General features: G+C 34.9%; 3 protein-coding genes across 5 annotated transcripts in view; all 3 read right to left on the minus strand.

Annotated features, from left to right (window-relative positions):
- LOC117906682 (disease resistance protein RPV1-like) overlaps nucleotides 1-23,302 on the minus strand; it is an 80,607-nt gene extending 57,305 nt beyond the window's left edge. Inside the window, exons 1-3 of one of the 2 annotated variants that reach the window (XM_034819825.1) lie at nucleotides 22,689-23,302; nucleotides 9,354-10,863; nucleotides 8,539-9,282 (exon numbers count right to left, since the gene is read on the minus strand). In XM_034819825.1, coding sequence (XP_034675716.1) covers nucleotides 8,602-9,282; nucleotides 9,354-10,724 — 2,052 coding nt within the window. In that variant the 5' untranslated portion in view covers nucleotides 10,725-10,863; nucleotides 22,689-23,302 and the 3' untranslated portion in view covers nucleotides 8,539-8,601. Of the gene's footprint in view, nucleotides 1-8,538; nucleotides 9,283-9,353; nucleotides 10,864-22,688 lie in introns of those variants that run through there. The other variant, XM_034819824.1, reaches the window with a different exon arrangement.
- Nucleotides 5,277-6,754, minus strand: LOC117906685. Its single transcript, XM_034819832.1, has 2 exons — nucleotides 6,202-6,754; nucleotides 5,277-6,133 (listed from the first exon to the last, which is right to left on the minus strand). The coding sequence occupies exon 2, from the start codon at nucleotides 6,012-6,014 to the stop codon at nucleotides 5,358-5,360; it is 657 nt and encodes a 218-aa protein (XP_034675723.1). The 5' UTR covers nucleotides 6,015-6,133; nucleotides 6,202-6,754; the 3' UTR covers nucleotides 5,277-5,357.
- On the minus strand, nucleotides 19,953-26,721 carry LOC117906684 (disease resistance protein RUN1-like). Of its 2 annotated transcripts, none has more exons than XM_034819831.1 (2): nucleotides 26,178-26,721; nucleotides 19,953-20,084 (listed from the first exon to the last, which is right to left on the minus strand). In XM_034819831.1, exons 1-2 carry the CDS (start codon nucleotides 26,663-26,665, stop codon nucleotides 20,072-20,074), a joined length of 501 nt encoding a protein of 166 aa, XP_034675722.1. In that variant the 5' UTR covers nucleotides 26,666-26,721; the 3' UTR covers nucleotides 19,953-20,071. The 2 variants fall into 2 exon arrangements, with proteins under 2 accessions (XP_034675722.1, XP_034675718.1); XM_034819827.1 differs by lacking the exon at nucleotides 19,953-20,084 and adding an exon at nucleotides 24,196-25,234.
- Between the last annotated feature and the right edge of the window lie 231 nt (nucleotides 26,722-26,952).

The raw sequence follows: 26,952 nt of genomic DNA on the forward strand, positions 1-26,952 counted from the left end.
ATTTTGAATTTGCATTGAATAAATTTCAACCATAGATACGCACTAACAATATTTAAATAAAGATGATAATGTATTTAAATTTTTAATAAAAACTAAGTTGAATTTTTCAACCTACATTTGATTTCCTTCTATTCACCTAATGTTGGCATTAAAATACAAAAAAAAAATCATTGTCTTTGGAATTTTTTCTTGTGAGCTTATCCTCAAACTTTCTTAAAAAACCAAGTTGATTATTATTGTGCTCACTTAATGTTTGCATTAAAACACTAGAAACTTATTCTTGTCAGCTTATCCTTGCACCTTCTTAGAAAAAAACAAAATTGATTCTTATTGGTTGGAAGATAAGAACAAAAACTTCTAATAAATTACATTTGGTATATTGGTAATTTAATGGGAAAAGACGTTAAATTTTATAAATGTAAAAGACAATATAATTGGATGACACATTTATACAAACATATGAAAAGAACATTTATATTTAATAAATGAAAACCCGGTAAATATTCAACAAACTAAAATCACAATTGATTGGAGCAAAAAATTTAGCTCATCCTATATTTATTTTTTATCATCATACTCTTATTGAGCTTCTTAGGCATCAAATATAAAAATTCTCTATTTAAAATCAAAATAAAATAAATAAGATTTTGTCAACTGCAATTTTAATTTAACCATTTTTGTTGTTAGCTAGTTCCTTGATTTTTGATATTTCGATTTTTCAAATAATACAAAATTTCATTTGAAAGGGAACAATCATTAACAACATGAAATTCAAAATTACATATGCAACAACCCAACCCCAAGCTTAAGTAAATTTGTAATTTAATTACTTAAGAAAATAAAAACTTTGGGCGATTTTAATTTTGAGTTTGGGTTTAAGTTAAAAAAATTTTAATGTGCCAAATAAATTAATTGGGCATTTGTATTCAAACAATTGGTCTTTAGTATTAAGATTTAATTGAATTGAAAAAAAATAAAAATAAGATAATAAAGGGAGTAAAATAGTCATTTCTCATAAGAAACCTAGGTATGAATATTCCCTCCTCTTTACAAAAGTCTTTTTGTATAGAGAGCAAATGTAGGGTTTGAAATCAATCTTTGAAAGTAAACATGTATAGATTTAATATTTACTTTCATTTTTAATTTTCATGGGAATTATTAAATATGATTAAATTTTATGAAAAACATAAATACCATAGGGTTCTAATTAATTATAAAGTCAACTACCATTAAAAGTCTCGTGGATTCTAATTTTTAAAGTGATATGAAAAAACAAGCCCATTATACGTGGGTCGGTTCTTGTTTGGGCTTTCTTAGTTTGCTGCATTTCTAGTGTGTTATAAATGGGCCCAGCGTCGCCTGATCCTCATATTGTTGTTAGCAAAGCTTTAGAATGTCTTATTATTACAGATTGGATATTAAAATCTTGGCGCAGCCCATTTATAATACCGTTAATGTTCTTCTTTTTCTTTTTCCTTTTTTTATTTTGGAAATATGTAGGAGGGTGCTCTTTTAGAGTGTACAAGTTCTGGGGCCCATGATTCTGTTGATGGAGAAGATTAAGGAAGACCTCAAGTCCATCGTCTTTATAAAAAGCGTACATAATAAGTTCCTTGCGTATGAATCAGCCAGTTCGATGGGGGGCGCAACTGCTATCGCTACAGCTGGTGATGTGTTGCTAGTTGCTGCAGGGAATGCGCTGCTGTGGCTGCTTAATTATATTGGTGCTGCTGTTGACGTTGTTGCTCCCTCTTCAGGAATATGGGTACAAGGCGAGAGGAGGGCTTACTCAGATGAAACCAGAGCAATCCAAGACACTAAACTACTGTGCGACATTTCATCAACCAGGTGGTGGGCATTATCAACTGAAAAAATGTATCCACTGAGTTTATTATTTTCTATACATTGCATAAGCTTTAAAGATATTATGGTCCGTTAACTTTGAACCTTATTTTGAAAACTAATTTATATTCATTATTTTTATAAATATAATATCAAATATAAATCGAAAAGTATAAGTTACAAATTTCAAAGGGTGTTTATGAGTGGATCAATTTTTGGTCTCAATTAAAAAAACTAATTCAAAATAATATAAATATAATATGTTTCTATTTTATTTATTTATGGTAAGGGTTATAAAATAAATTGATATTTTTAAATTTTAAATAAGAAAATAAAAATAAAAATCAAACAAAATAAAATATTGAAAGTGATTGAATAAAAATGAAAAAGTTTACAACTCAAATAAGACCAATCTAAAAAATGCATTACACATTAAAATATCACCATTTTCTTTATTAAAATATACCTAATGGCATTTCATATTGTTAGATGGTAAAGGAGCAAGTAAAAAATCATAGAACCATAGAATGTAGCACATGAACTTGGTTTGATGACCTGAAGTGCATAGGTTGCTTTCAGACCATTAGAGCTTGTTTAGGGTTCAAAGTTAAAAATAGGACTAATAATATTTAATCAGTAATATCATCTCAAGCCTATTCCAAAATATGGCAACCGGGTAAAATTAAAAATTAACCTAATGCTTAATAATTAAATAAAAAAAAAACCTTATTGAAAATTTTTCTAAAATCACTAGATGTTATATAATTTTTCTAAAATGAATGAGAAAAGTTATAATGGTGAAACTCTTGATAAAGAATCTTTCAATTGTAGTCACACTACCTTTAAAAAAAAAAAAAAAAAAAAAAAAAAAATTAAACATAAAAGGTTTAAATATATAATAGAAGTAAACTCGTAAATCATCACATAAAAAATAATTTTTCCAAAGGGAGTTGACCCCCTCAACCCCCATGAGCTAACCAAGCAGTTCGACCTTGACATCCTGAACAAAGCGCAACAATACTGATTCAAGTTTCACAATCCAACATCAATAAAGACAAAGAACAATTGGCAGCTCGACCCTGACATCCTAAGCAAAGCGCAATAATACTGATTCAAGCTTCACAATCTAACACCAATAAAGACAAGAACAATTGGCACTCAAAAAATTTATTTCTTTTAACATTTTCCCCTAAAGAATTTGATTTTTAAATGGCATTATCTGATTAATTATTTTACAAAAAATATATATGCTATACCTTAAAATTGGTTACTAAATTATGTTACAGTTATCAAATATATTACCATATATAAAATACAACTTGATAAATCTTAAGCATAATACAAAGTACAATAGCAAGATATGTTAATTTAAGTTATTAAGAGCTTATTTAATTGTGTGATTTAAAAATAGTTTTTCCTTTTTAAATACAAAAAATTATTTTTAAAAATTTCTAACACTATTTTATTGTTGTTCTTTGTAAACAATTTTTAAAAATAAAGTAAAATAAAGAATATTTTTAAAGAACAAGTAGGAATTGTTTTCATCAATTTTTCGAAAACAAAAAATATAAAAACTCATTTGACTATGTTTTTTGAAACTTGTTTTTAAAAATTGTTTTTAAATTAAAAAATAAAAAATAATTTTTCAAAATAAGTTTTAGAAAATATGATTAAACAAACCGTAAATGGTAGAGGTTTATAATATTAAAGAGAAAAAAAAAGTTAATTTAAGAGTTTGCATGCAGGTAGACATCAGGCTGTAAAACTGGTTTACTAAGGCACCCATTTTATTTATATATTTATCAAACCCAAGGATAAGAGATTAAATTGTGTAATTGTGTTGCACCCATGCATTGACCACGTGTTTAGGATGTGTTGCACCAAAATCTCATGATTAACTTGCAGTTCAAAATCACAAACTAGCTGTATGTATTAGAAACAGACCATATTGGGTCATGCACATTCTTCGTCATTTTCTATTTCTTAGCAACATATATGACCAAATGAAATTGTTATACCCTAATTATATTTTTTAATTAGGTGATAAAGATAATTAAAATATTATTAGAAGAAAACAATCATATAGGTTTAAATAGAATTTCACACTTAGCCGTATGATAACAAATTTTGTCAATAAAATAAATACAACTTAAAATAACAAATTAAATAAAAAAAATGAATAATTAAATTTTAAAATTTTTACTCCTACAAATTCACTAATGATTAAAAATATTGCATTTAAAAAAAAAACAAATCACTTTTTGCTTTCACAGTCTATATGACATTCCAACCTTAGATCCCATAGTTTGAGTAAGTTTGAGGCTAGATTTGAGACAACCCAGTGATACTACTTCTGTTAGTTCACACAAATTCAATAGATTATCACATAACTAGTGCATGCATAATCTTGCCTAGTATAATATCTTAATATAACTTGGGCAAAATCAGAGAGAAGTTGTGTTTATTGTAGTGAGAAATCAGAGGGAAATCATTGAATGATTTATAGGTCGTGAAATTAGAGAGAAAAAGATGAGCTTTGCTGGTGTGAAATCTAGAGTCTGTGAAGACAAGCAAAGAGCAAGATTATGAGAAAGCGTAACTTGAGCCTCAAAAATATGTAAATATATAAATTTGGCATCTATGAAATTGGTCAGGCCATAATCTAGGATGCAGCTATATCAACATGTACAGTCACAACTTTTTGTTGAGACATGTGCCTCTCAGAACATTTGAAGTTAAGATGTTCTTGTCTTCAATTTGATTGCTCTTTGTGACTTTGAGATTCACATTCCTTTTGATGTAAAAAAAAGAAAAAAAAAAGAATTAAAAGAAGTAGGGCAAAATGTTAAATAGTGTGAGTTTGAATTAATAAAGTTTTAATCAAAATTGGAAATTAAGGCGAAATATCTAACTTGCCTTGATCACAAAGGATGCAAAGATTGACCAATCAGAGTTTTGAGTCTTTCACTAATCATATGATGGTTTCAGTTTTAATTGCTTGAGATATTCCATATAGATATCCATCAAACCTAAGGATAAGACATTAAATTGTATAATTTTTGTATAATGAACTAGTTCACAAAATGTTTCAATGCTTCAAAAGTGAAACTTACGAATGAAAGAATCAATCCCCCTATAATTTGATTTCTTATTCTTGCTTCGAGAATCTATCTCTTTTTTACACCAACAAATATGTATAGTACAAAATAAAATAAAGTGTGAGGCACCACTTTAATCAGAATTATTAATTGACATGAAATGTTTGACTTGCCTTGATTAATAAGGACTTTCATGGCTGACCTGATAGAGGTTGGGCTCTGAATGTCATCCATTCAGCAATGTATCATACCCTACCAAAGCTTGATCAAGTCGAAGGCTAAGGAAAAAAAGAGAAGAAAAAGAAGAAAAACGAGATTATTAGAATAATTTTCAGTCCCTTTAAATCACTTAGCCATATAATAGAAACTAAGAAGAAGAGAAAGGATCGTAGCTCACAAAAAGCTTGAGATAAATGTTTAGTATCTTCTGCAGCATATCCATCCAACAAATTTGCAAAAAAGCTCCAACAAGTTGTGCATATGGTCCTCTTCATCATCTTGGGCATCAACAACATTACTGTTAGTATTCTGTGTCGTTGTATCCATCGGAGAATCGCAATGCTCGGTGCACTGTCTACAGTCATAGCTTGTTCGTGCGTTAGAATTAGTATCTTCTGCTGCTGATCTGGTATCACAACTTCTCTGCTCATCATTGTACTCTATCATTGTCTGATGGTCGCGCTTGGTGGCTTCTGTGTTGTCACAGCTTCTCTGAGCATCAGTACTGGTATCTTCTGGGATGTTTCTGTTGATAACATAACGTGTATATATAAGATAGTACCCACACTCTTTCACTTCGACTGGTGCATCCAAGCTATGAAATGAAGCCTTCAAACGTCTCCATTCGTTTGACCAATACTGGTTGTCAATAGCAACCTTGGGATAATAAGTCACACACATTTGACTTGATTCACCGCAAATTGGGCAGCAATTAAACCGGACATCATCCACGTGACAGCATTCAGATTGATCACCACAGATATTGAGTTCGCAATTTAACCCATCACAAGCCATAGGAATAAAAAGAGAGTATAAAGCAAATCCTAAGAAGTCCTCTTTTCTGTACCAATCCATAGGAAGCTCTATTGTTATTTGAGATCCTTTTTTTGCTGGCTTATCCACTCTGGAATTCCATTATTTCCCGAAATAACAACTCTGATTGCCTCGTTCCAATAGGAGCCGCATTCAAATTCCTGCACAGAAGTACAGTGTTAATACTCTGTTCATAAGGAAAAAGGGCTGAATGTTATGAAAATCATACCTCAATCATTGATTTGAACGGAGAAAAACCAAGTTGACTTGATGGACTTGATAAAGTTTCCAAGCATGTGCAACTGTGGACATCTAGATATCGTAAACTTCGCGGAAGCTCTGGAACTTGTGGAACCCTCCGGCAGTGACTCAAGTCAAGGTTTCTCAGTTTAGAAAGTTGAATGATACCTGCAAGTATGCTCCTAAAACAGTCCATGCTTAGATTTAGACCTGGAGCATACAAACACTTTAAACATTGCAAACTCCTGAGGTTCTCGGGAAATTTCTCAAGTTTTGTACAGAAACTGACATCTAGAGTTCTGAGAGAACTCAAATTACAAATGCTTTCTGGAAGACTCACAAGGCTGTCGCAACGTGCCAGCTTCAAACATTGAAGCCCATGTAGATGCTCAAATGATGATGGTAGTTCTTCTATAGCAGTTCCTGAAGCATACAAACGCTTTAAACATTGCAAACTCCTGAGGTTCTCGGGAAATTTCTCAAGTTTTGTACAGAAACTGACATCTAGAGTTCTGAGAGAACTCAAATTACAAATGCTTTCTGGAAGATTCACAAGGCTGTCGCAACGTGCCAACTTCAAATATTGAAGCCCATGTAGATGCTCAAATGATGATGGTAGTTCTTCTATAGCAGTTCCTGAAGCGTACAAACGCTTTAAACATTGCAAATTCCTGAGGTTCTCGGGAAATTTCTCAAGTTTTGTACAGAAACTGACATCTAGAGTTCTGAGAGAACTCAAATTACAAATGCTTTCTGGAAGACTCACAAGGCTGTCGCAACATGCAAGCTTCAAACATTGAAGCCCTTGTAGATGCTCAAATGATGATGGTAGTTCTTCTATAGCAGTTCCTGAAGCGTACAAACGCTTTAAACATTGCAAATTCCTGAGGTTCTCGGGAAATTTCTCAAGTTTTGTACAGAAACTGACATTTAGAAATTTGAGAGAACTCAAATTACAAATGCTTTCAGGAAGACTCAAAAGTTTGGTACAATCTGCAAGATTCAAATATTGAAGCCCTCTTAAGAATTGAATTGATGCTGGTAGTTCTTCTAAAGCAGTTCTATCTAAATGAAGCTCTCTTAAATTTTCCATATCCTCAAGGATTTCTGGAAAGCTCCTTAATTGTGAACAGCCTGAGCAGAAGAGAGCTGTAAGGGATTTCAACTCACATATACTAGGAAGACTCTCGAGGGGGTGTTTGGTACGTCGGAATAGGGAATGGAAATAATATTTTGTTTCCTTTCCTATTTCTTAGTGGAATAGAATGAATTTGATGATTCCATTTCTAGCATTTGGATGAACTTAGGAATGCAAGATTGGAATGATTATTTGTTTCCATTCCAATGTTTGATAATAATAGGAATGGAAATGAAAAAGAAATAAATTTACAATAATATCCTTACATATAATTTAAAATATTTTTTTATTTTTACTTTTATTTTAAAAAAAATAAAATTTGAGAGGTTTTTGTTATTAAATAATAAGACTAAAAAATATATATATACTCAATAAATAAAAAATTAACCATAAAAAATCATATAACCCTAATGCACAAATATTCATTTATTATTTTTATTAAAAATTTGAATAATTTGTCATGTTTAAGTAGTTATAAAATTATATTTTTCAAAAAAAAATTATTTATTATAATATTTAAATTCTCAGAGCTAGCAAATGTTTTTCCTATTTTCAAAAGAGGAAATAAAAGAATTCAAATTTATTCTAATTTTCAACAAGTATATTTTTCCAACCATTTCAATTTTTCTCTCTAGTTTCCATTAATACAAGATAAAGAAACATCAAAGATTCCAAACATAAATTAATAAAAAAAAATTTAATTGATTTATAGAGAAGAAAAAACACATATAAAGAAGTAGAAGAAGAAAGAGAAAATATGATCGAAGATGTAGAAGGGAGTTTTCAGAACCTAGTTGTAGCAAACAATGACGAATCCTAGATCCAACAATCAAAATGAACATCCAAAACCCTATAAATTAGAAATTGATTTTTTTTTTTTAAATATCGTGAAAGGTTTAATTGATTCAATTTGGAAGAATCACTTGTTGCAGAGAATTAGATGATGAGTGGGTCTCTAGCTTTGCAAAGAAGATAAGAAGTGGATGATGAATGGATCTCTACCTTTACAAAGAAGATAAACATCGGGTTTGAAGAACAAGATAAGAGGGTAAAATAGTAATTTAGGTTATTTTATATTAGCAAATAGGTTTAATGAATCAGAATACCACTTACTTTTAATGAATGCAAACCCGACTCATAAGTTGGATTTGATTTCTGTCGGAATAATTTTTTATTTCATTTCCGCCTTCTTAACATTTATCCAAACATAGGAATAAGGGAGAAAAGGAATGAAATGTCTATTCCCACTCCCTATTCCCGTGTTCCAAACACCCCCTCAAGGTTTTTGCATTCCCACAAACATAAGCTACCAAGTTCTAAGGGACACCCACTAGTGGGTAGTTCATTGATGGCATTTCCCTTTAAACAAAGTTTCCGTCGGGATTGCACATCCTCTTGACATTCCCGACAAATGGTGGGTATCATTGCTTTACCATTGTTCTTTTCATGATCATGGGCATATATGAGATGGATCCCACACTCTTCCACTTTCATTGCTTTACCATGTGAGAAGCCACAAAATGAAGCTGTCAACTGCCCCCATTTATTTGACGGGGAGTTCTTCACAATCTCCACCTTCGGATAATAAGTCATCCACATTTTTGGTACAACATCATAGCAGTGATACGAGGGATAAAACTGGAGTTCATCCACAAACTGAATTTCATGACCACGCAAAGTCAAACCATACTGGAAGTAAGTTGCATCATTCTCCAATGTCTCCTCAGATTCATTATCGAGTGGATCATAGATGCAGTACAAAACAAAACCCAACAAGTCGTTATTTTTATACCAATTTTGAGGAAGCTTTGCAACTACTTTAGCTCCCTTCTCGTGATGGCTTATCCATTTTGGAATTCCACAACTTCCTGAAATAATAAGATTTACTCGGGCAAAACGTTTTTCTTTAGGACAAATCCTGCATTCAAAATCCTGCAGAAAATTTAATTAACACGTAAATCCCCATGTCTCCACAAAAAAGTTTTGTTCTATGAATATCATACCTGAATCAATGATTTGAAGCAGTTGAATAGAGAAGACCATAGTAGACCGGAAGAAGTTTCCAGCCGTGGGCACTCATGTACATCTAAGACACGCAAATTGGATGGAAGCGCTGGAATTTGTCGAAGCTCTTGACAGTGACCCAAGTCAAGGAGTCTCAGCATAGAAAGTTGATTGACCCCAGCAGGTATGCTCCTAAAAAGATTCTCGGTTAGAAGTAATTGTTGCAGAGATGATAGGTGGCAAATTTCAGTGGGGATTCCTCCTTCATCCATACTGCAGAAAGATAGATCTAACAGTTTCAACGAGTACAAGCAGCAAATATCACTCAGAATTTCTCCTTGCATTAGCTTGGACTTATGTAGAATTAACGTCTCTAAGGAGCATAAACCTGACAAAGAAAGCATTTGGCAACATGTTGAATTTAAGCCACAAGCATAGAGATGCTTCAAGCTTTGCAGCCTCCCTAGGTTTTGTGGCAATTTGTGGAGTTTTGAACAGTAACTGACATCGAGAACTTGAAGAAAGCATAAGTTACAAATGCTTTCTGGAAGACTCACAAGGTTTTTGCAGCTGTTCAGATTCAAAACTTCAAGCCTATTCAAATGTTCAATTGATGATGGTAGCTCCTTTATAGCCGATCCGTTCAAGTGAAGCTGCCTTAAGTTTTCCATATTCTCCAAGATTTCTGGAAAGTATTGTAATTGTGAACAGTTAGAGCAAAAGAGAGATTTCAGGGATTTCAACTCCCAAATGCTTGTTGGCAGACTCTCAAGGTTTTTGCACTCTCGCAAACATAAGGTATCAAATTCAGAGGCACGCTCAATGGGTAGTTGGCTGATTATCTGACCCTTGAAACAAAGCTTCCGGTATTCCACATTCCTCTGGCATTCCAAGCAGCTAGCATCCACATCCTCAGTCTGTACTATTGGATCCTGGGCGTATATGGGTTGGAGCCCACACTTGAGCACCTTAAAATGATTGCGAGAGCCCATAAATACAGCATTAAGATGCATGAATCGATTGGTGTGACAGCTCTCCAGAATAGCAGCCTTGGGATAGAATATCACCCACATTTGTTCTGATACACCTCCATCATGGTAGCATTTACAAGTAGTGCGAAAACTGAGATGTCGCACACACAGGGAAGAAAATCCATATCCTTCATTCAATGACAATTGACATTTTAACTCAGTGGAGATTGAAGATTCAGCTTCAAGTAAATCGTCATATTCATTTAGGGCTTCGTCACCAGATTCATTTTCCGATGCACGTGCCAAATCATTTTCACATTCATCGAGTGGAGCATAAACAGAGCATATAGCAATTCCCAAGAAGTCATCATTTTCATAACAATTCTGAGGAAGGCCCATTGCGATATTATATCCCTCTTTGATTCCTTATCCACTTGGGAATTCCACTGCTTCCGGGAACAACAATACAGATTCCATCGCCAATGTAGTCGGAATTAGGGAGAAATACTCCATTTGAACGCTTCTTGTGTTTCAAATCCTGCACAAATGGACAATGTAAATCTAGTGGGTCTGTGTCATTATGTGAGTTTTTATGAGAGAGTTTGTTATCAGTTTTCGATAAATTGATTCCCAGTTTTAACTTTCTTTGATCTATGCTCCTGAATCTACTTAACATCCCTTTTAGTTGACGTATAATCAATGAACATGAAAGTGAGTGACAAGATTAAGTGTGAAAACTGGAAGTGAGGGGAAACTGAAACTGAAAGTGAGTAGAATAAGCAGATCTCTTCTTCACTTGCAGTAGCTTCTTCTCCATTCAGATTCAGAGATCTTAGAATTGTAGCTTCAACTTAACTCTCAGAATCTTAAAGACAAAGTTCGCTCAAGTTTCAAAAACTCACGGAAAAAATTTCGCCTCATGTTTCTCTTAATCCCATGAGGCGAGAGACATGTAGCACACGCTTATTGGCTTTTTTCCATGCAAGTTTCAAGGTGGAGCATCTAATGAACTAAAACATTCCTTCAAATCCTAGTGGAAATTCACACTAGAAATTTCAGAATTTGCTAAAGAAAGGTTTAATTCATTTTATCCATGAATAAAAAAGCATGTGAGGGCATTTTAACTTCCTAATAATTATTATATTAAACTATAATTCTCATTATTTAAACTCATGATCCGTAACTTTATCATCACATTTTGAAGAGACTTTCGTCATCTCTTCCATGAATTAATTGATGTTTAAGGAGGTATAATATTTTTTAATTGAATTTAACATTATTTCTATCCTTATACTCATTTTAAACTATTATATTTTTTTTATAGATTTATCAAAATAAATAAAAACTTAACAAAAAATAAATAAAGATTTCAAAACAAACTTTATAGAGTTATCAACACTTATTTACATCATTCTTTAAAAAAAAAATTATAATTAAAAAAATGTGATATAAAAATTATAAAGAATAAAATTTTTAGAAAAATGTACTAGTTATTTGAAATCAAAATTCCTAGTCAGTGATCGTCAAAAAACTGTAATAGCTATGCAAATGAGAAAAAAAATAAATTAAAAGTAAAAAAAGAAATTATCAATGCCAAGAATGAGAAACCATTTATTTATTTATTTATTTTTGTAAACATTTTTTTATTCTGATTGTATGTATTCATTACAATTTTTAAATTAATAAATAAAGTTTTTATCACAAAATTTTAAAATGGCATCTATCAAAATTTATATATTGTTATTAGATTTTTATAAATTTCATTTATATCTTCAAAATTACAAACTCCTTTCCATTATTATTTCTTATTTTTCTTATTGAAAATGCATCTTTATTCATCATTTGAAAGCATAACACTTTGAATCTTAGGATGTACTTCTTTCTTCCTAGGCATTGCACTCTCATAGGACCCATTAAATCCATATGCAACATCTCTAAGATCCTAGAAGAAGAGAGAATCAGTTTTCTCTCTCTCATGTGAATTCATTTTCTTAGATGGGACAGATTTTAGGATTTTTAGGTTTTCCTAAATGGGAAGTGCTTTAACTGGTTCTTTAATTGTAATCCTAGACTAATCATTAGAGTTTAAATGCGCTATCATACAATGCTACTGTCTTTGGATGTAAATTTCACATTTTACAACTATGTGCACTAGATGATAAGGAAGAAGTAGAGAGGTGCACAAAGGCATAACAAAAATTACCAAAAATTCGATTTCATACCAACACACATCCTTGAATAGACACTGATTTGGAGTAAAATGAACAAAGCATATACAATCACAAATTTAAGTTGCATTAATTAAGTTTGCTTTCAATCCAATATATAGTAACTCCTTGAGTATAGGTAAATTTGGACCTTCTATGGTACCTTTCACTTTCGAGTTGGTTATATGTAATACAACCATCCCTAAATACAACCAAGCTTCCCTTTAAGGTTCAAACGTGGAGAAAACCCTAAGTTCATTGTTTCTTTTACCATTCCCAAATACAACCAAACTCCTTTTATGAGTTCAAAAGTCGAGAGAGATCCAAGTTCTCTGTCATACAACTAGAGTAGCCACTCTCAAAATCCAAAACGAGTTTTTCTCTAGCTCTTAGGCCCTATGGTCAACAAGGTTTTTTGGTTCTCCTTCTTAACCCAGATTTTCTTTCCAACAGACAATTTAAATCCTATTTAAGAATTGTTTTTAAAATTAATTTCTCAGTTCTTAATAATAGAAACCTATTTTGTAGACTAAAACCATGTTTGGCAACTTTTTAACATATTATAGTTTTTTGAGAACTTGTTCTAAAAATAAGGTTTCTCCTAATAACATATTTTAATTGCTTTCAATTGTTTTCATTTATTTTGTAAGGTTGTTTTAAAAAAATAATGGTACATATATAAAGAATGATGAAAATAAAGAACTAAAAATAAAAGTTATTTTTAATAAATATTTGGAAATACAAAAAATATATTAAAAACATTCTAAGTTTGTAAATAGACTTTTATTCTAGAAAACATTAGACCAACTATTTTTGAATCATGCAAATTGGGCACACATTTTCTGTGCCTAGTTTTCTACCCAAGGCCCTGTAAATGAACACAACCTCAATTTTGAGGAGTTTCAAAAAGATGGTTGCTTTCTCGAAGGGGAGAGGAGTTTCGAAGGGTGGTAAGAGTTTGTTTACAGTGGAATCAAAGACATTCGAAATCCCCATTGAAGGGATTCGAGGCAACTGAGAGGGATTATTCCGAAAAGGAACAAAGGCTTCTCCTTGTAGATAAAATTTGGTGAAAAGAGCTTCAGTTTTCTGTTGGAAGGGGTGGAAGACTGGTGCAGAGGAGAGTCAAGCTCGAGGCACCTTAAAGTTTAGGAAGAAAAAGGAAGAAAATATAGGTTAGAGTGTCGTTCACATGAAGCCGATAGGTATCTGCTATGCTCGATGAGGGATTTGGAAGCTAAGAGGTTTTGTCTAGTGTTTCCAGAAGGTAAAGGCTTAGTAGAAGGGTGGTTTCTGCTGGCTTAGAAGTTAAGGGCCCTTGGAGTTTCTACTCCAGCTTTGAGCAAAGGTGATCTAGGTACTTCCAACTCTGAAAAGAATGGTTATATGGTCAAAGGAAAAGATAAAGGGAAAGGAGTGTATGCAGAAGTCGTGAGAAAGGAGGCAGGGGAATTAAGGGATGCATTGTGAGTGCATGTTGGGAATCGTGACCTGCTCAATAGGGAAGAGCAGTTTAGTCATTGCTTAGTAGGATGCTTTGGTGATAGTGTCGAGGTCGTCCCTTCTTTGTCCTTATTGAAGGAGTGGGCGTGTGAAAGGTGGTCTCTCAAGGGAGGTTTAAAAATCTCCAATTTGGGTGGAGCCCTTGTGTTGTTCGAATTTGAAGATAAAAGTCGAAGCGGATTTGGTGCTTTTAAGGGGTAGTATATGTCTTAAGAAGAGAGAGTTTTTCCTGCAAAAATGGGGACCTAAAGTGGGGTGTTTTAGAAATGAGAGCCACCCTAAGGAAGTGTGGGTGAAAGTTGTCGGACTTCCACTTCACCTTTGGAGTAGAGAGGTGTTCCAGAGTATTGGAGAGAGATGTGGGTGTTTCATAGTTGTGGATAAGGAAACTGCTTTCTCCTCCGAGTTGATGTGGGCTCGTATCTTGCTGAGAGCCTTTGGGAAGTTTAGACTAGGAACTTCACAAGTGGCAAACTCCCTCATGGTTCTCAGAGGTAGTGGCAAGGTTCGCTTAGTTTGAAGATGAGAGACGAGAGATCAGGGATGAGGTTGGGGGTGAAACACGTGCCGAAGTTAGCGTGCAATATGTTCAAAATTTTCAAATTGATATGCAGTCTTGGGGGATAGGGGCGCAGGTTGTGTGTGGCAAAAGGAAAAGGAAGGCAGCAGTTGTAATGGTTGCAAAGGGTAAGCTGCCTAGTGTAGCTGATATGGACTCTTCTTGCAGTGGGTTTAGGTCCATAAAAGAAAATGGGAAGGCTTTCAAAGGGAATGGTTGTTTGGCCTTAAGTGGTGAAGTGGTTTGGGCCAAAGGCCCATTGTTCGTTAGCCTTGAAGAGGCGGGCTTGGGTAGGTCTCCTAAGCCCACTTTTAATAAGGCTAGCACAAGCTTTTTGGAGCATCCCTCCTCGGCTAGGGCTCCATCTATTCCCGCAGGGGGTGTTGGGGGACGGATGCGGAGCTCTTGGCTATTGAAGTTGCAGTCACCGCGGAATTGCTACCGCATCGTCGGAGGGTCATTGACAAGGCTCTAATGGAGGAGGCTTCCAGGTATTATGCTATTCCCAATTTTTCTTCTTTTTTAGGGCTTCGGGAATCCTCTTCTTCTTCTCTCTGGGGCCACACCGAAGCTGTAGGGGTGTCGTAGGGGTTTGCTTATGGAACGGAATGGGAGTTGGGTCGGTTTCCACCGAGTGTGGTGCGGAATAGAGCTGAGCCGACTTTATGAGGCTCGAGTGAGACTTCTTGGGACTCGGTTGACGCTAAGAGAGTGAATGGGTTAGCACTTGTCCCAATGGGGTCGGACTTTACGAGTCCTTTTGAGAAAAGGAGTGTCTGTCACCTAGAAGAAGGGGGATGTGATGAAGGGTGGAGTTCAAGCCGTCTTGCGATGTTCAGTCGCTGCTTGGGTATGCCGACGAAAGGCTTCGAAAAGGAAATTTTGTACATCTTAAGGAGAATGATAGGGAAAATTGAGTAAAAGGGTAAGAAAGGGGTGACTAGGAAGACAAGTTTAAAATCTTCAAAATCCAATAAGGAACTCAAGAAGCTGGAGTGGACTGTTAGAGAGGCTAATGATAGGGATAAAAGGAAGATTATCAAGTCAATCATTAAATCCTAAAGATTGGACCTGGTTTGTTTACAGGAAACTAAAATTAAAGAAATGACTACAGGGCTTGTTTGTAGTCTAAGGGTGGGAAGAAATCTAGAATGGAGAGCAATCAATCCTAGGGGTGCAGCTAGTGGTATTCTGGTGTTCTGGGACAATAAACTGGTGGAGCTGATTGGCTAGGAAAAAGGGGTTTTCTCAATTTGGTGTTGGTTTAAAAATTGCATGGATGGTGTAGTGTGGGTGTTCACTGGAGTGTATGGGCCGGTATGCAATAGAGATAGAGAGGATTTTTGGGAGGAACTAGGGTCAATTAAAGGGTTATGGAGTGACCCTTGTTGTGTAGGAGGGGTTTTCAATTTGGTAAGGTTTCCAAAAAAGCGTAGTAGGAGAGGTGGGCTTATTGCTTCAATGAGGAGATTCTCAAAAGTGATAGAAGATTTGGAGTTGAGGGATTTTCCTTTGACGGGGGGCTCGTTTACTTGGAGAGGAGGCTTGAATAACCAGGCCCAGTCTAGGCTTGACTGGTTCTTATTGACGAACAACTAGGATAATCTGTTCAATGGGGCCATGCAGGGAATTCTCCCCAGACCCGTCTCAGATCATTTCCCGATCCTCCTAGAAGGAGGAGGGTTGACGAAAGGACCTTCCCCTTTCAGATTTGAGAATATGTGGTTGGAGGAGGAGGGTTTCAAAGACAAGATGAAGACATGGTAGCGGAGTTTAAAATTTACAGGGACATCCAACTACATTTTAGATGCTAAATTGGGGACTCTTAAAAATATTCTGAAGATTTGGAATAAAGAAGAGTTTGGGCTCATTGAGACTAAAAAGGGTGAACCTCTTATGCCGGTTGAGTATTGGGATGAAAAGAAGAAATGTGCAGCTTTAAATATAAAAGAGTGTGAAGCAAGAAATGGAGAAAGAGTCCTACAAGTCTTGGGTGATGAGAGAAGAGATTTTTTGGAGACAAAAGTTTAGGAAGTTGTGGCTGAAGCAGGAGGGGAGACAATAATACCAGATTTTTTCATAGGTTAGCGAATGCTCATAATAGAAGAATATGGTTGTCCAATTTGAAAGTTAATGGCTATTGACACTCAGAGGAAAATAATTTAAAAAACAATGTGGTGGGGGCGTTTCAAAAACTGTACTCAAAAGATAAAGGGTGGCGCCCTAGTATCGATGGGCCATCCTTTATAGGTTAGATAGAAGTGAGGCTAAGGGGTTGGAGAATCCTTTCTCGGAGGAAGTGGTGTTTGCAGCTCTTTTAGATCTAAGCAAATACAAAGCCCTAAGGCCGCATAGTTTTACCATGGCATTTTGGCTTTTTTGGTGGGATGTGGTGAAGGTTGAGATTATAGGCTTTTTTAGAGAATTTCATGAAAGGGGTATATTTGTAAAATCTCTAAATGTCACCATCTTGGTTTTAGTCCATAAGAAGGGAGGTGCACAAGATTTGAAAGATTTCAGATCGATTAGCCTTGTGGAGCCTTTACAAGTTGTTGGCCAAGTGTTGGCAAATAGAATCAAGAAGGTAATGGGAAAAGTGATTTCGGAACCCAAAATGCCTTTGTGAAGGGTAGACAAATACTTGATGCAGTTTTGATTGCAAATGAGGCTGCGGATTCTAGGTTGAAAAGCAATCAAGGGGGTGTGATGTGCAAATTGGATATAGAGAAGGCCTATGATCATGTCTGCTAAAAGTTCGTGTTGGCAATGCTAAAAAAAATGGGCTTTGGTGAGAGATGGATTAAGTGGATGGAGTGGTGTATCTCTACTGTAAGATTCTCTGTTCTTATAGATGGTTCTCCCTCCGAGTTTTTCCAAAGTTCAAAGGGTTTGAGACAAAGAGACCCCTTATCCCCTTATCTGTTCGTGATAGTTATTGAGGTATTTAGTTGCTTATTGAGAAGGGCCATTAGTGGGGGCTTTATATCAGGGTGGAGGATAAGAGGCAAAGTGGAGAGGGGATTCTGATATCTCACTTGCTTTTTGCGGATGACACCTTGGTGTTTTGTGAGGAGTCTCAGGATCAATTGACGCATCTAAGCTGGCTTCCCATGTGGTTTGAGGTTTGCTCATGGTTGAGAGCTAACTTGGAGAAGAGTGAGCTTATTCCGATGGGGAAGGTAAAAGATATAGAAGATTTGGCTTTGAAGTTGGGCTATAAAGTGGGTGGTCTGCCTTCCTGTTATTTGGGCCTGCCTTTGGGGGCACCCTTCAAATCAGAGGTGGTATGGGATAGTGTTGAAGAGAGGTTTCGAAAAAGGCTGACTATATGGAAGAGACAGCATATATCAAAAGGGGGAAGACTCACCCTAATATGAAGCACTCTCTAGTTTGCCGATTTACTTCATGTCTCTCTTCTTTTTGCCCAGAAAAGTAAGGCTAAGGTTGGAGAAGATTCAGAGGGACTTCCTGTGGGGGGAAGGACCTCCTGAACAAAGGTCACATCTTGTTAGGTGGAACTTGGTTTGTCTGGAAAGAAAGAAAGGTGATTTGGGTGTGAGAAATTTAGCTTTGATGACTAAAGCTCTCTTGGGTAAGTGGAATTGGCGCGTTGCCATTGAAAGTGAGGCTTTGTGGAAGCAAGCGATCGGTCACAAATATGATGTAAAGGAGGGGGGATGGTGTACTCGGGCCGTAAGTGGGAGGCATGGTGTAGGGCTTTGGAAAGCTATTAGAAAGGAGTGGTTGGGTATGTATAGCAGTTTAGTCTATCGCGTGGGCAGTGGTAGGAAAGTGAGATCCTGGAAGGATAAGTAGTATGGAGATGAGCCTCTTTGCGAGTCCTTCCCTTCTTTATTTGTCATTTCCTAGGCTAAAGATGTTTGGGTATCGGAAGTGTGGAAACCAAATGGTGTAGAGGAGGTTGGACCCCTCTTTTCGCAAGGGCGCTTAATGATTGGGAGATTGAGATGGTGGAGCAGTTTATGCTAAAAATCCAAGCCTTTAAGGTGTAAAGGGAGGACGAGGATAAGGTGGTATGGACAGCATCTAGAAGTGGAGGACTAGTATTTGGAGAGCGTATGTGCCTCCTAAGGTAACTTTCTTCGCTTGGGAAGCATCTTGAGGCAAAATCTTAACTTTGGAGCAACTCCATTGGAGGGGGTACTCTTTGGCAAATAGATGTTTTCTTTGCCTTTCTGAAGCAGAAAGGGTGGATCACCTTTTACTTCATTCTGTTAAGACGCGGGCATTGTGGAATCTTCTTTTTTCCCTCTTTGGTGTGACTTGGGTTCTCTCTGGTTTAGTTAAGGAAACTCTTCTTGGTTGGCATGGAGCGTTTGTGGGAAAAACCCGTAAAAAGGCATGGCAAATGACTCATTTATCTATATTTTGGTCAATATGGAAGGAAAGAAATTTATTGGCTTTTGGGAATGAGGTGTTTTCACTCCAAAGGTTGAAACATTCTTTTGTATGTAATCTTTGGTCTTGGGTTAGGGTGTTATAGTTTTGAGTCCTTATTCTCTTGTTAACTTTTTTGAGTGGCTAGGCTCTAAGTAAGGGCAGGGGATGTCGTTTCTTTCCCCTTTCTTGGTTTAGAGTATGTGGGTTGCTTTTGTATACTCCTGTATACTTAGAGGGCACTAGTTTGGTGTTTCCTCTTTTGTTTAATATATTTCTTTTTACCTATCAAAAAAAAAAAAAAACTATTTTTGAGAACTTTTTTCAATAACCGTTTTTAAGAATTATTTTCAAAAAAAATTCCTAAACAAAGCCTTAACCTTTAAGGATCTAAAACTTTGCACTAAGTTTGGGGTTTTATTGTTGGATTTCTTAGTCTTGCAAGCTTTATGATGATCTTGCAATATTTTCTTTAATTTACTTTTCATTTTACTTGAGCATTAAGTTTGGCTAAGTATTGAAGAATAACCTTGGCATACATTCAACTTCTTTTATGGACAAAGGAATGGAGCTAGATCAGACTTTCTTTGAATTTAGTCAATTCTGATTTACGTGACTCATAATCAGATTGTAAAACATTCAAATTTTTTAACAAGGTACCTTGCTCATTTTCAAGGTAAGAGATTTTTTTCAAGCAAGGAAGTCTTCTCTCATACTTCTTTTATTCTCATCCAACTTTCACAATTTTCATCTTAAGGCTTCCTTGGCAATCTTTTTTTTTTTTTATTGGAAACGCCACAAAGATATATTAATATAAAAAGAAGTACAAGAAGAAGGATGAGAAATCCTCCCACCAAAGACAACTAAATTACAGGAAAAAACACATAAAACAAACGAACTCCCACTAAGGACCAATCCCTATGGAGTACACACGCTATCCAATCCAACTGAATCACATTAAGGGGAGTCCCCTTAAATGCCTTGGAACAGAAAGCCCAAAGGGAAGCAAGGAAAACAATAGAGTCCCAAAGGCTTCCTTGGCAATCTCAAAAGACAACTTTTCTTCCAAATATGTTGTATCATGATATGAACCTTCAAAATTTTCATATTCAAGATCAGTTTCAAATTTAACATTTTTCTTTTCATTGCAAAGTGATATAGAAGGGTAACAAGTATATCAACAATTTCGTCAGGCTCATCGTGCTCAAAAGACACAAATATCATCAATGTCATGTGACAATAAATCATAATTATGTTTATGCATGTTTCTAGCAACTTAATGCAATGAAATTTGTACATTCTTCATCAAAATCATACCAAATTACTTCTATGACCTTATCCTTTTGACATTCAAGAAAGTGACCTTTCTTTACACAGTAGAAACTTTGAATCAACTAGATCTTTTTTGTGCATTTTAATCTTTTTATCACATTTCTTTTCCCTTGTTTAATCACATAGGTTATCCTTTGTTTTTGGAAGCTTTTTGAACTTTTTGAAACTTTATCAAGCCTATAAATTTCCAATATTGGTCCTTTTTTATTCCTATTCTGATTTAGAAGCATGTTTATCTACTCCTAGTGCAATATTAATGTTTCTTTTTCTTAGGAACACTTAGTCATCTCCAATTGAAGGAAGCCAACTATCTCATCTGGCTTTATTGAATCAACAGTGTTCCATTCCTCTATTGTTATGACCTTAGGTCTAAAACGATCAAAGGGGATCTTAACAGTTTTTCGAGTAACCTTGGAATCAGGTAGAGGCCTACATAGATTGAAAGTTAGCATTCACAATGTCCATGATTTCAATAATATATTAAGAAAATAATTTTGTTGTGATCATTTGAAATTCATTACTTCACCTGTCCCAACTTTACATAGTTTTTCCTACCCTAGTGGATATACATCCAATCTCTATTTAGCACCTTATCAGGATATCAACAAAATTGAATAGAACTCCAATCTCTATTAGACTTCATTTTCAGGAAGTATATCAGTTGTACCTTGGAGTGAGTATAATTATCTCCTTTGAAGTATGGAGGTCTACCTATAGAGGTTCCATCTCAGAGAATTTCCATCTTAAGAGAATATAGTTTATCCATATTGAGAACATGAGCAAACATGTTTTGACACAATTTATGAGTTTTTAAGAGAGTATGCAATGAACTTGAGATCTCTTTTAGATTATCAAATAACATATGCACATGAATGTGATTGCGTGATTAGCACAAGGTCATAGACTAAAATGTCTCTAATGAAATCTCAGCAAACAAGCACACAAATATTTTTTTTTTTCGATAAGTAAACTCATATATTAGCAAAAGGCAAAGCGCTGCAAAGCATACAGGGAGTATACGAGGCGATGAAGACCTCTCAACAAAAAAAAACCAAAAGAAACAAAAAAACCACCAACCCTTAACTGGAGGCTATCCACTCCAGGAAACCTATAAGGGAACAAGCACACAAATATTGCACAAGATATAACATAAAAAATCTCTAAGTGGAGAAAGGAAATAATAAATAATAACAGTGGGTGCCTTTGTTGTTGCAAATCCACTATGAATATAAATCCAGTTTTGCCTACAAGTCCTCCAAGATCAATCACCAATCCCCTTATGGAATCCTCAAAGTGATTATTTCTTCAATCCACACCTCTTTTTGATATGCTTCAATACAGCTCATCATGTACTCACCACCAATCTCTCACCATAGCCTCCTTCAACTCTCTTCAATTACCACGAGTTTTCTTCTGCTCTACTAATTACATTACAACAGAATCACCTTCATTATCTCATTGAAGTGATCTCCAAAAACTAGAAAACAAAAATTCTATTTGCAAAGCAACTTCTTCTTCATATAGATTCAGAGAACCAAAATAAGAAGATGTTTTCACTTGTAGCAACATCTTCATGTAGATTCAGAGAACTCAAATTGTAACTTCAAATTCACTCTTAGAATCTCAATTAAGGTAAAGCTCACATTTCAAAATCTCCCACCAAGAGTTTCACTTACTCTTCCTTTTTGAAATGAGAGTAGAACCAACTTAGTGCCAAGGGACATAAGGCACACCCTTATTGGCCTATTGTCATGCAAATTTCAAGGTGGAGGAGCATCCAACTAACTCAACAAATGTTTTTTCGCTTCTGGCCATTTGTTTCTATGGTCTAGAAAAATATGTCCTAGATGATTCCCATTGTTTCAACTCTTTCATGAAAAATGCTTCTCAAATCACTCACTCCAGTCTTTCACTCACATTACCTGTGAACTCCAATCTGCAGTAGTCAAATCCTATCAAAAGACTTGGATTGAGTTCCTGGTTCTCGGTTGCCTAGCTCTAGCAAACCAGGACTTCTGTTAGCAACCTGGAACAAGTAGCTTATCCTTTCAATCCCATTTTTCAAGCTCAATTCCCTCCACCAGTGAAAGCAAATGGTCTTATATAATCAACTCCATTCACTCCAGGGCTATACAGGAAACACTTGTGAGCTGGCAGGCAGTAGCTCCTCACGACTCACCATATTTCCAACCCCATTTGCTCCATCAAATTCATAAGAAGCTAACAAAATAACTAGCATTATATATCATACAATATCTATGCTAGTTAATTTACATGGAAATGCAATTTCTACCCTAATATGCCAACATACAGGAATACATACAATTTATACAAACATTGCACGCTAACACAAGAAAATCATACCTGACTTGCTGATTTGAGGCAATTCACCAGAGAATGCATAGGTGGCAATGAGATCCCAATTGAGCTGTGACAATCTAACAGTCGCAGACTTGAAGGAAGCTCTGGAATTTGTGAAAGCTTCTTGCAGTGACTCAAGTCAAGGGCTCTAAGGTTAGAGAGTTGACTGATACCCACAAGTATGTCACTGAGGGTTCCTCCTTCCTCTGGACTGCACCGACTTAGATTTAATACTTCCAGTGAGGATAGATGGAAAATACAATGGAACACTCCTCCATTTAGATTGCAATTTCCTAGACTTAATTCTTTCAATGCGTTCAAGCAGTTATCACTCTTTATTACTCCTGGTGTTAGATTGCATTGATCTAAATATAGTTCCCTTAAGAGAGACAAACCTGACAGAGAAGGCAATTGACAACTAAGCGAATTTAAATAAAGAACCTCTAGACATGGCATTCTCTCCAAGTCCTCCGGAAATCTGTCAAGTTTTGAGCAGCCTTTAAGACTTAGAACAACAAGAAATCTCAAATTACAAATGCTGTTCGGGAGACCCTCAAGGTTTTTACAATTATCCAAATTCAAGTAGCGAAGGCCTTCTAGAAGTTCAATCGATGATGGTAGCTTTTTATAGCTGTTTCATCTAAACAAAGCTCCTCTAGTTTCCAATATTGCTCTTGATTTTTGGAAAACTAGCTAGTTTTGAACAACCAATGCAACGAAGAGTTAAAAGGTGTTTCGACTCATGAATGTCCCCAGGAAGACTCTCAAGGCTTACACACCCTATAAAATTCAAGGAAAAAAAAAGTTAGTTTAATAACACTCTTATATGTGTGTGAACCTTAAGTAAAATTATACAACCTGAAAGAATTAGTTCCTCCAAATTTGGCACGTTTGAGAAATTTGGTAGCTCAATGAGTTGTTGTGAATCGCTGAGATTGATGTACCTTAAATTTCTAAGACACTGGAACAAATAGAATTTCTATTAATAAATCAATTTTAAAAAACTTTAAAATATTATAAAATAAAAGCACAAATAAATAATAATCATACCATGTTCCTTTCCAAAGTAGTTTTATGTTACTATTGCCCAATCTGAGGGAAACAAGATTGTCTGCATGAAAGTTTGATGGTAGAGATTCTAAAGAATATCCATCCCTTCTAAGGCATGTCAAGTCATACGGAAATACAAAATCTTCAGAGAGTTGTACGTGATTGTGGGAGATGGAAAGCAATCTAAGTCTATGCATCTTTTCGAAAGCTTGGATGGAAACTGTATCTGTTCTGATTTGTCCACATGAAGGGATATCCCTTCGATTTTTTCAGTCCCCTAGATAATAAGAGTATAAAATTAGAAAAGCACAATACATATAATCCTTACTAAGGTGATAAGATAAATAACGTTTAAACAAACATATTTTCTATATATATATATATATATATATATATCTTACCGTATTTCTTTTTAATACTCGTAAATATTTGTATGTCTCCATAATCTGCTCCTCTCTCCTGGCTCATTAGGACATTCTTGATCAACAATGCCCTTGCCCATTTGGGCTAACAAATCATGCATATCTATTCTGTTGTCCTTTGAAATGGTTATGAAACACCTATCAACGAGAGCATTTATTCCACTTTCCGCATTGAATTCGGAAGCATCCAATATTCTTGAAACTCTTTTCACATCACCTCCTCTAAAGAAACATGCAATGTCGAGAAATATCATCCTTTGTGTATAATCCAATCCATCAAAATTTATTTTAAGCACTTTTACAATTTCCATGTTAGGCACCTTTTCCAGCTTCCGCAATTCGCTTTTCCAATCGGGTAGTCTCTTTCCAAGTAATAGAGAACCCAAAACTTTAAGTGCTAATGGAAGACCATCAGCATATTGTACTACTTGATGAGAGAGATCTCCATAACCTTCCTTCGGATGATGTTGTTTAAAGGCATAACCACAAAAAAGTTGAAGAGCTTCCTGAAAATTGAATTTCTCAACTTCATACATATCATTCACTCCATGCCTAGTTAGCAAATCTTTTTTCCTAGTGGTAATGATGATTCTACTTCCTGGACCAAACCAATTATGCTTTCCAATCAAGTATTCTAATTGTGTCAGCTCGTCTACATCATCCAGAAAAACAAGAACCTTTTTTGAGGAAAGCTTGTCCCTTATTTCTTTGATACCTTCATGAACATTCCCTAAAACTATTTTCCTCGTTGTCCTTAGAGTATCATTAAGAAGTTGTTGTTGTAACTTAAGAAGACCAGAATTTTCTGTGGATTATTTTCTGACATCTGTGAGCAAGCTAACACTTTCAAATTGATATGAGATTTTGTTATAAAGAGCATTGATGATGGTAGTCTTACCGATTCCACCAAGCCCATAAACCCCAACCATGCGAACATCATTCAACTCAATCTTTAACAATGATATTAGTCTTTGCAAACGAGAATCCATTCCAACAATGTTCTCGTTAACATCTAAAGTCTTAGGGAAGCTTCTAGGGACGTTCTCAATAATTTCATCAATAAGCTCTGATTCATACCTGCCAATTGCAAAGCATAATGGGACATGTGTACTGGCGCATTAGGATGAGTTGCAAAAAACAATAAATTATATGAAATAAATTTAATGATGCCTAGTTTTCCAACTATAACTTAGAAGGGCTAAAAGGAATTTAAATTAAATAAAATAAACCACATCTATCAAATTACATATGAGTACAGTTTCATTATTCTATATAATTGCTCATATATATGATAGCAATAGGGAAAGAAAATGTAAAATATGAATTGCATTATCAAAAGTGGAAAAAAAAAAACTAAAATATTTTTGAGTTAGCTTATACTATTCAATCTTTTGGAAGGTTCAAAATAAAGTTGACTTGTCTAGAACATTACTACCCTATTTTGATAAGGGATTCCATCATAGGATCAACTGCTAGTCTGCATCCAAGCTTTTTAATCTAATAATTTTACTACTGATTAGACTGTCAACATTACTATTTTCTATACTTGCATGACTTTCTCTCACCATTTATTTAGATAAATGTCCCTTGTTGTTCCATATGTTGTATTTTGCATTTATTTTTGTCTCTAGCTGTATGAACAAAAATTTTTGAAAACCGTTTAATCAAAAATAACTTATGAATTAATTAAAAATATTTTATTTTGAATTTTAATCCTATTGCATGAATGAATTAAGAAAACAAATTTACATCAATTTTAACCTAAAATAATTTAGTATATTCTTTATGAATCAATAAAATAGAATTTTGTTTTTAAGAAATTATAATATTATGGTATCAAGTTTAAAATTTTAATGAACAGATCTTTATTTTATAAATAATAAAAATGAATAAAAAATTATAAAAAATTTAAAACTCACTTAGCTTTAAAAATTATAAAAATGATATAAATATTTTTTATATCAGCAGACAGAGAAAAGGAGAGTACTTCAAATGACAAATGAAGAGAAGTTACAATTACCTGTTCTTCGCATCATATCCGGCTAGATCGCTTGCTTGCCTCAGGGCAGTCTTCCATTTCCTTATCTTTTCCTTTCTCTCCTCATCTGCATTCTTCTCATGATGGGTAAATGCTTCTCCGTAAATCTCAGTTTGGTTCCGCACTTCAGACGGATCCACATGATAGAAAATTGGGATAACTACCATTTGTTCCCTTTCCTCTTTGCATTTCATGATCTTCACAAGCTCTTCCAGACACCATTTGGAACGAGCATAGGTTTCTGAGAAGACAACAATGGCACTCCTTGATTCCTCAATAGCTGTTAAGAGCTCTTGTGCGATCTCTTCACCCCTTCGAAGTTCTTCATCATCTCTAAAGGTTCTAAAACCGCTATGAATCAAAGCCTTGTAGAGATGATCAGTGAAGTTTCTGCGAGTATCTTCACCTCTAAAACTCAAAAACACATCGTAACTCCATTGAGAATGAGAAGTGGAAGAAGAAGAGGCCATGGTTGAACAGAAATTGAAAGAAAAATAAGGGTCTTTGGGTATTTAGTGGGTTGATTCCCTTAGGCTTATAGAAGCATGGATGTTGCCTTTTCTTTCTCAATTATTTTTATTCTTAGCTGTATCCCTCTAGCTGGTTCACCTACCTCAATTATTTCCCTCCACTGTTTTCTTATACATTTTACTCTCACTTTTCTCTTGTTGACAGTCAACAATGGCCGACAGTCTTGTCTCTGCAGTTTACAGCTGTTCTTTTCTTTTATTTCCGATTAATTTCTAAAATATAAAAA

The sequence above is a fragment of the Vitis riparia genome, chromosome 18 (genome assembly GCF_004353265.1).
Source record: "Vitis riparia cultivar Riparia Gloire de Montpellier isolate 1030 chromosome 18, EGFV_Vit.rip_1.0, whole genome shotgun sequence".
Taxonomy (NCBI): domain Eukaryota; kingdom Viridiplantae; phylum Streptophyta; class Magnoliopsida; order Vitales; family Vitaceae; genus Vitis; species Vitis riparia.

What these genes read in the sequence shown, in the direction of transcription:
- LOC117906685 (XM_034819832.1), bottom strand. Translation starts at nt 6,014, where the DNA reads ATGGATTGGTACAGAAAAGAGGACTTCTTAGGATTTGCTTTATACTCT.
- LOC117906684 (XM_034819827.1), bottom strand. Translation starts at nt 26,665, where the DNA reads ATGGCCTCTTCTTCTTCCACTTCTCATTCTCAATGGAGTTACGATGTG. An exon ending in GGATATGATGCGAAGAACAG is followed by an intron (nt 25,235 to 26,177) that starts GTAATTGTAACT and finishes TGCAATTGGCAG; the next exon opens with GTATGAATCAGAGCTTATTG.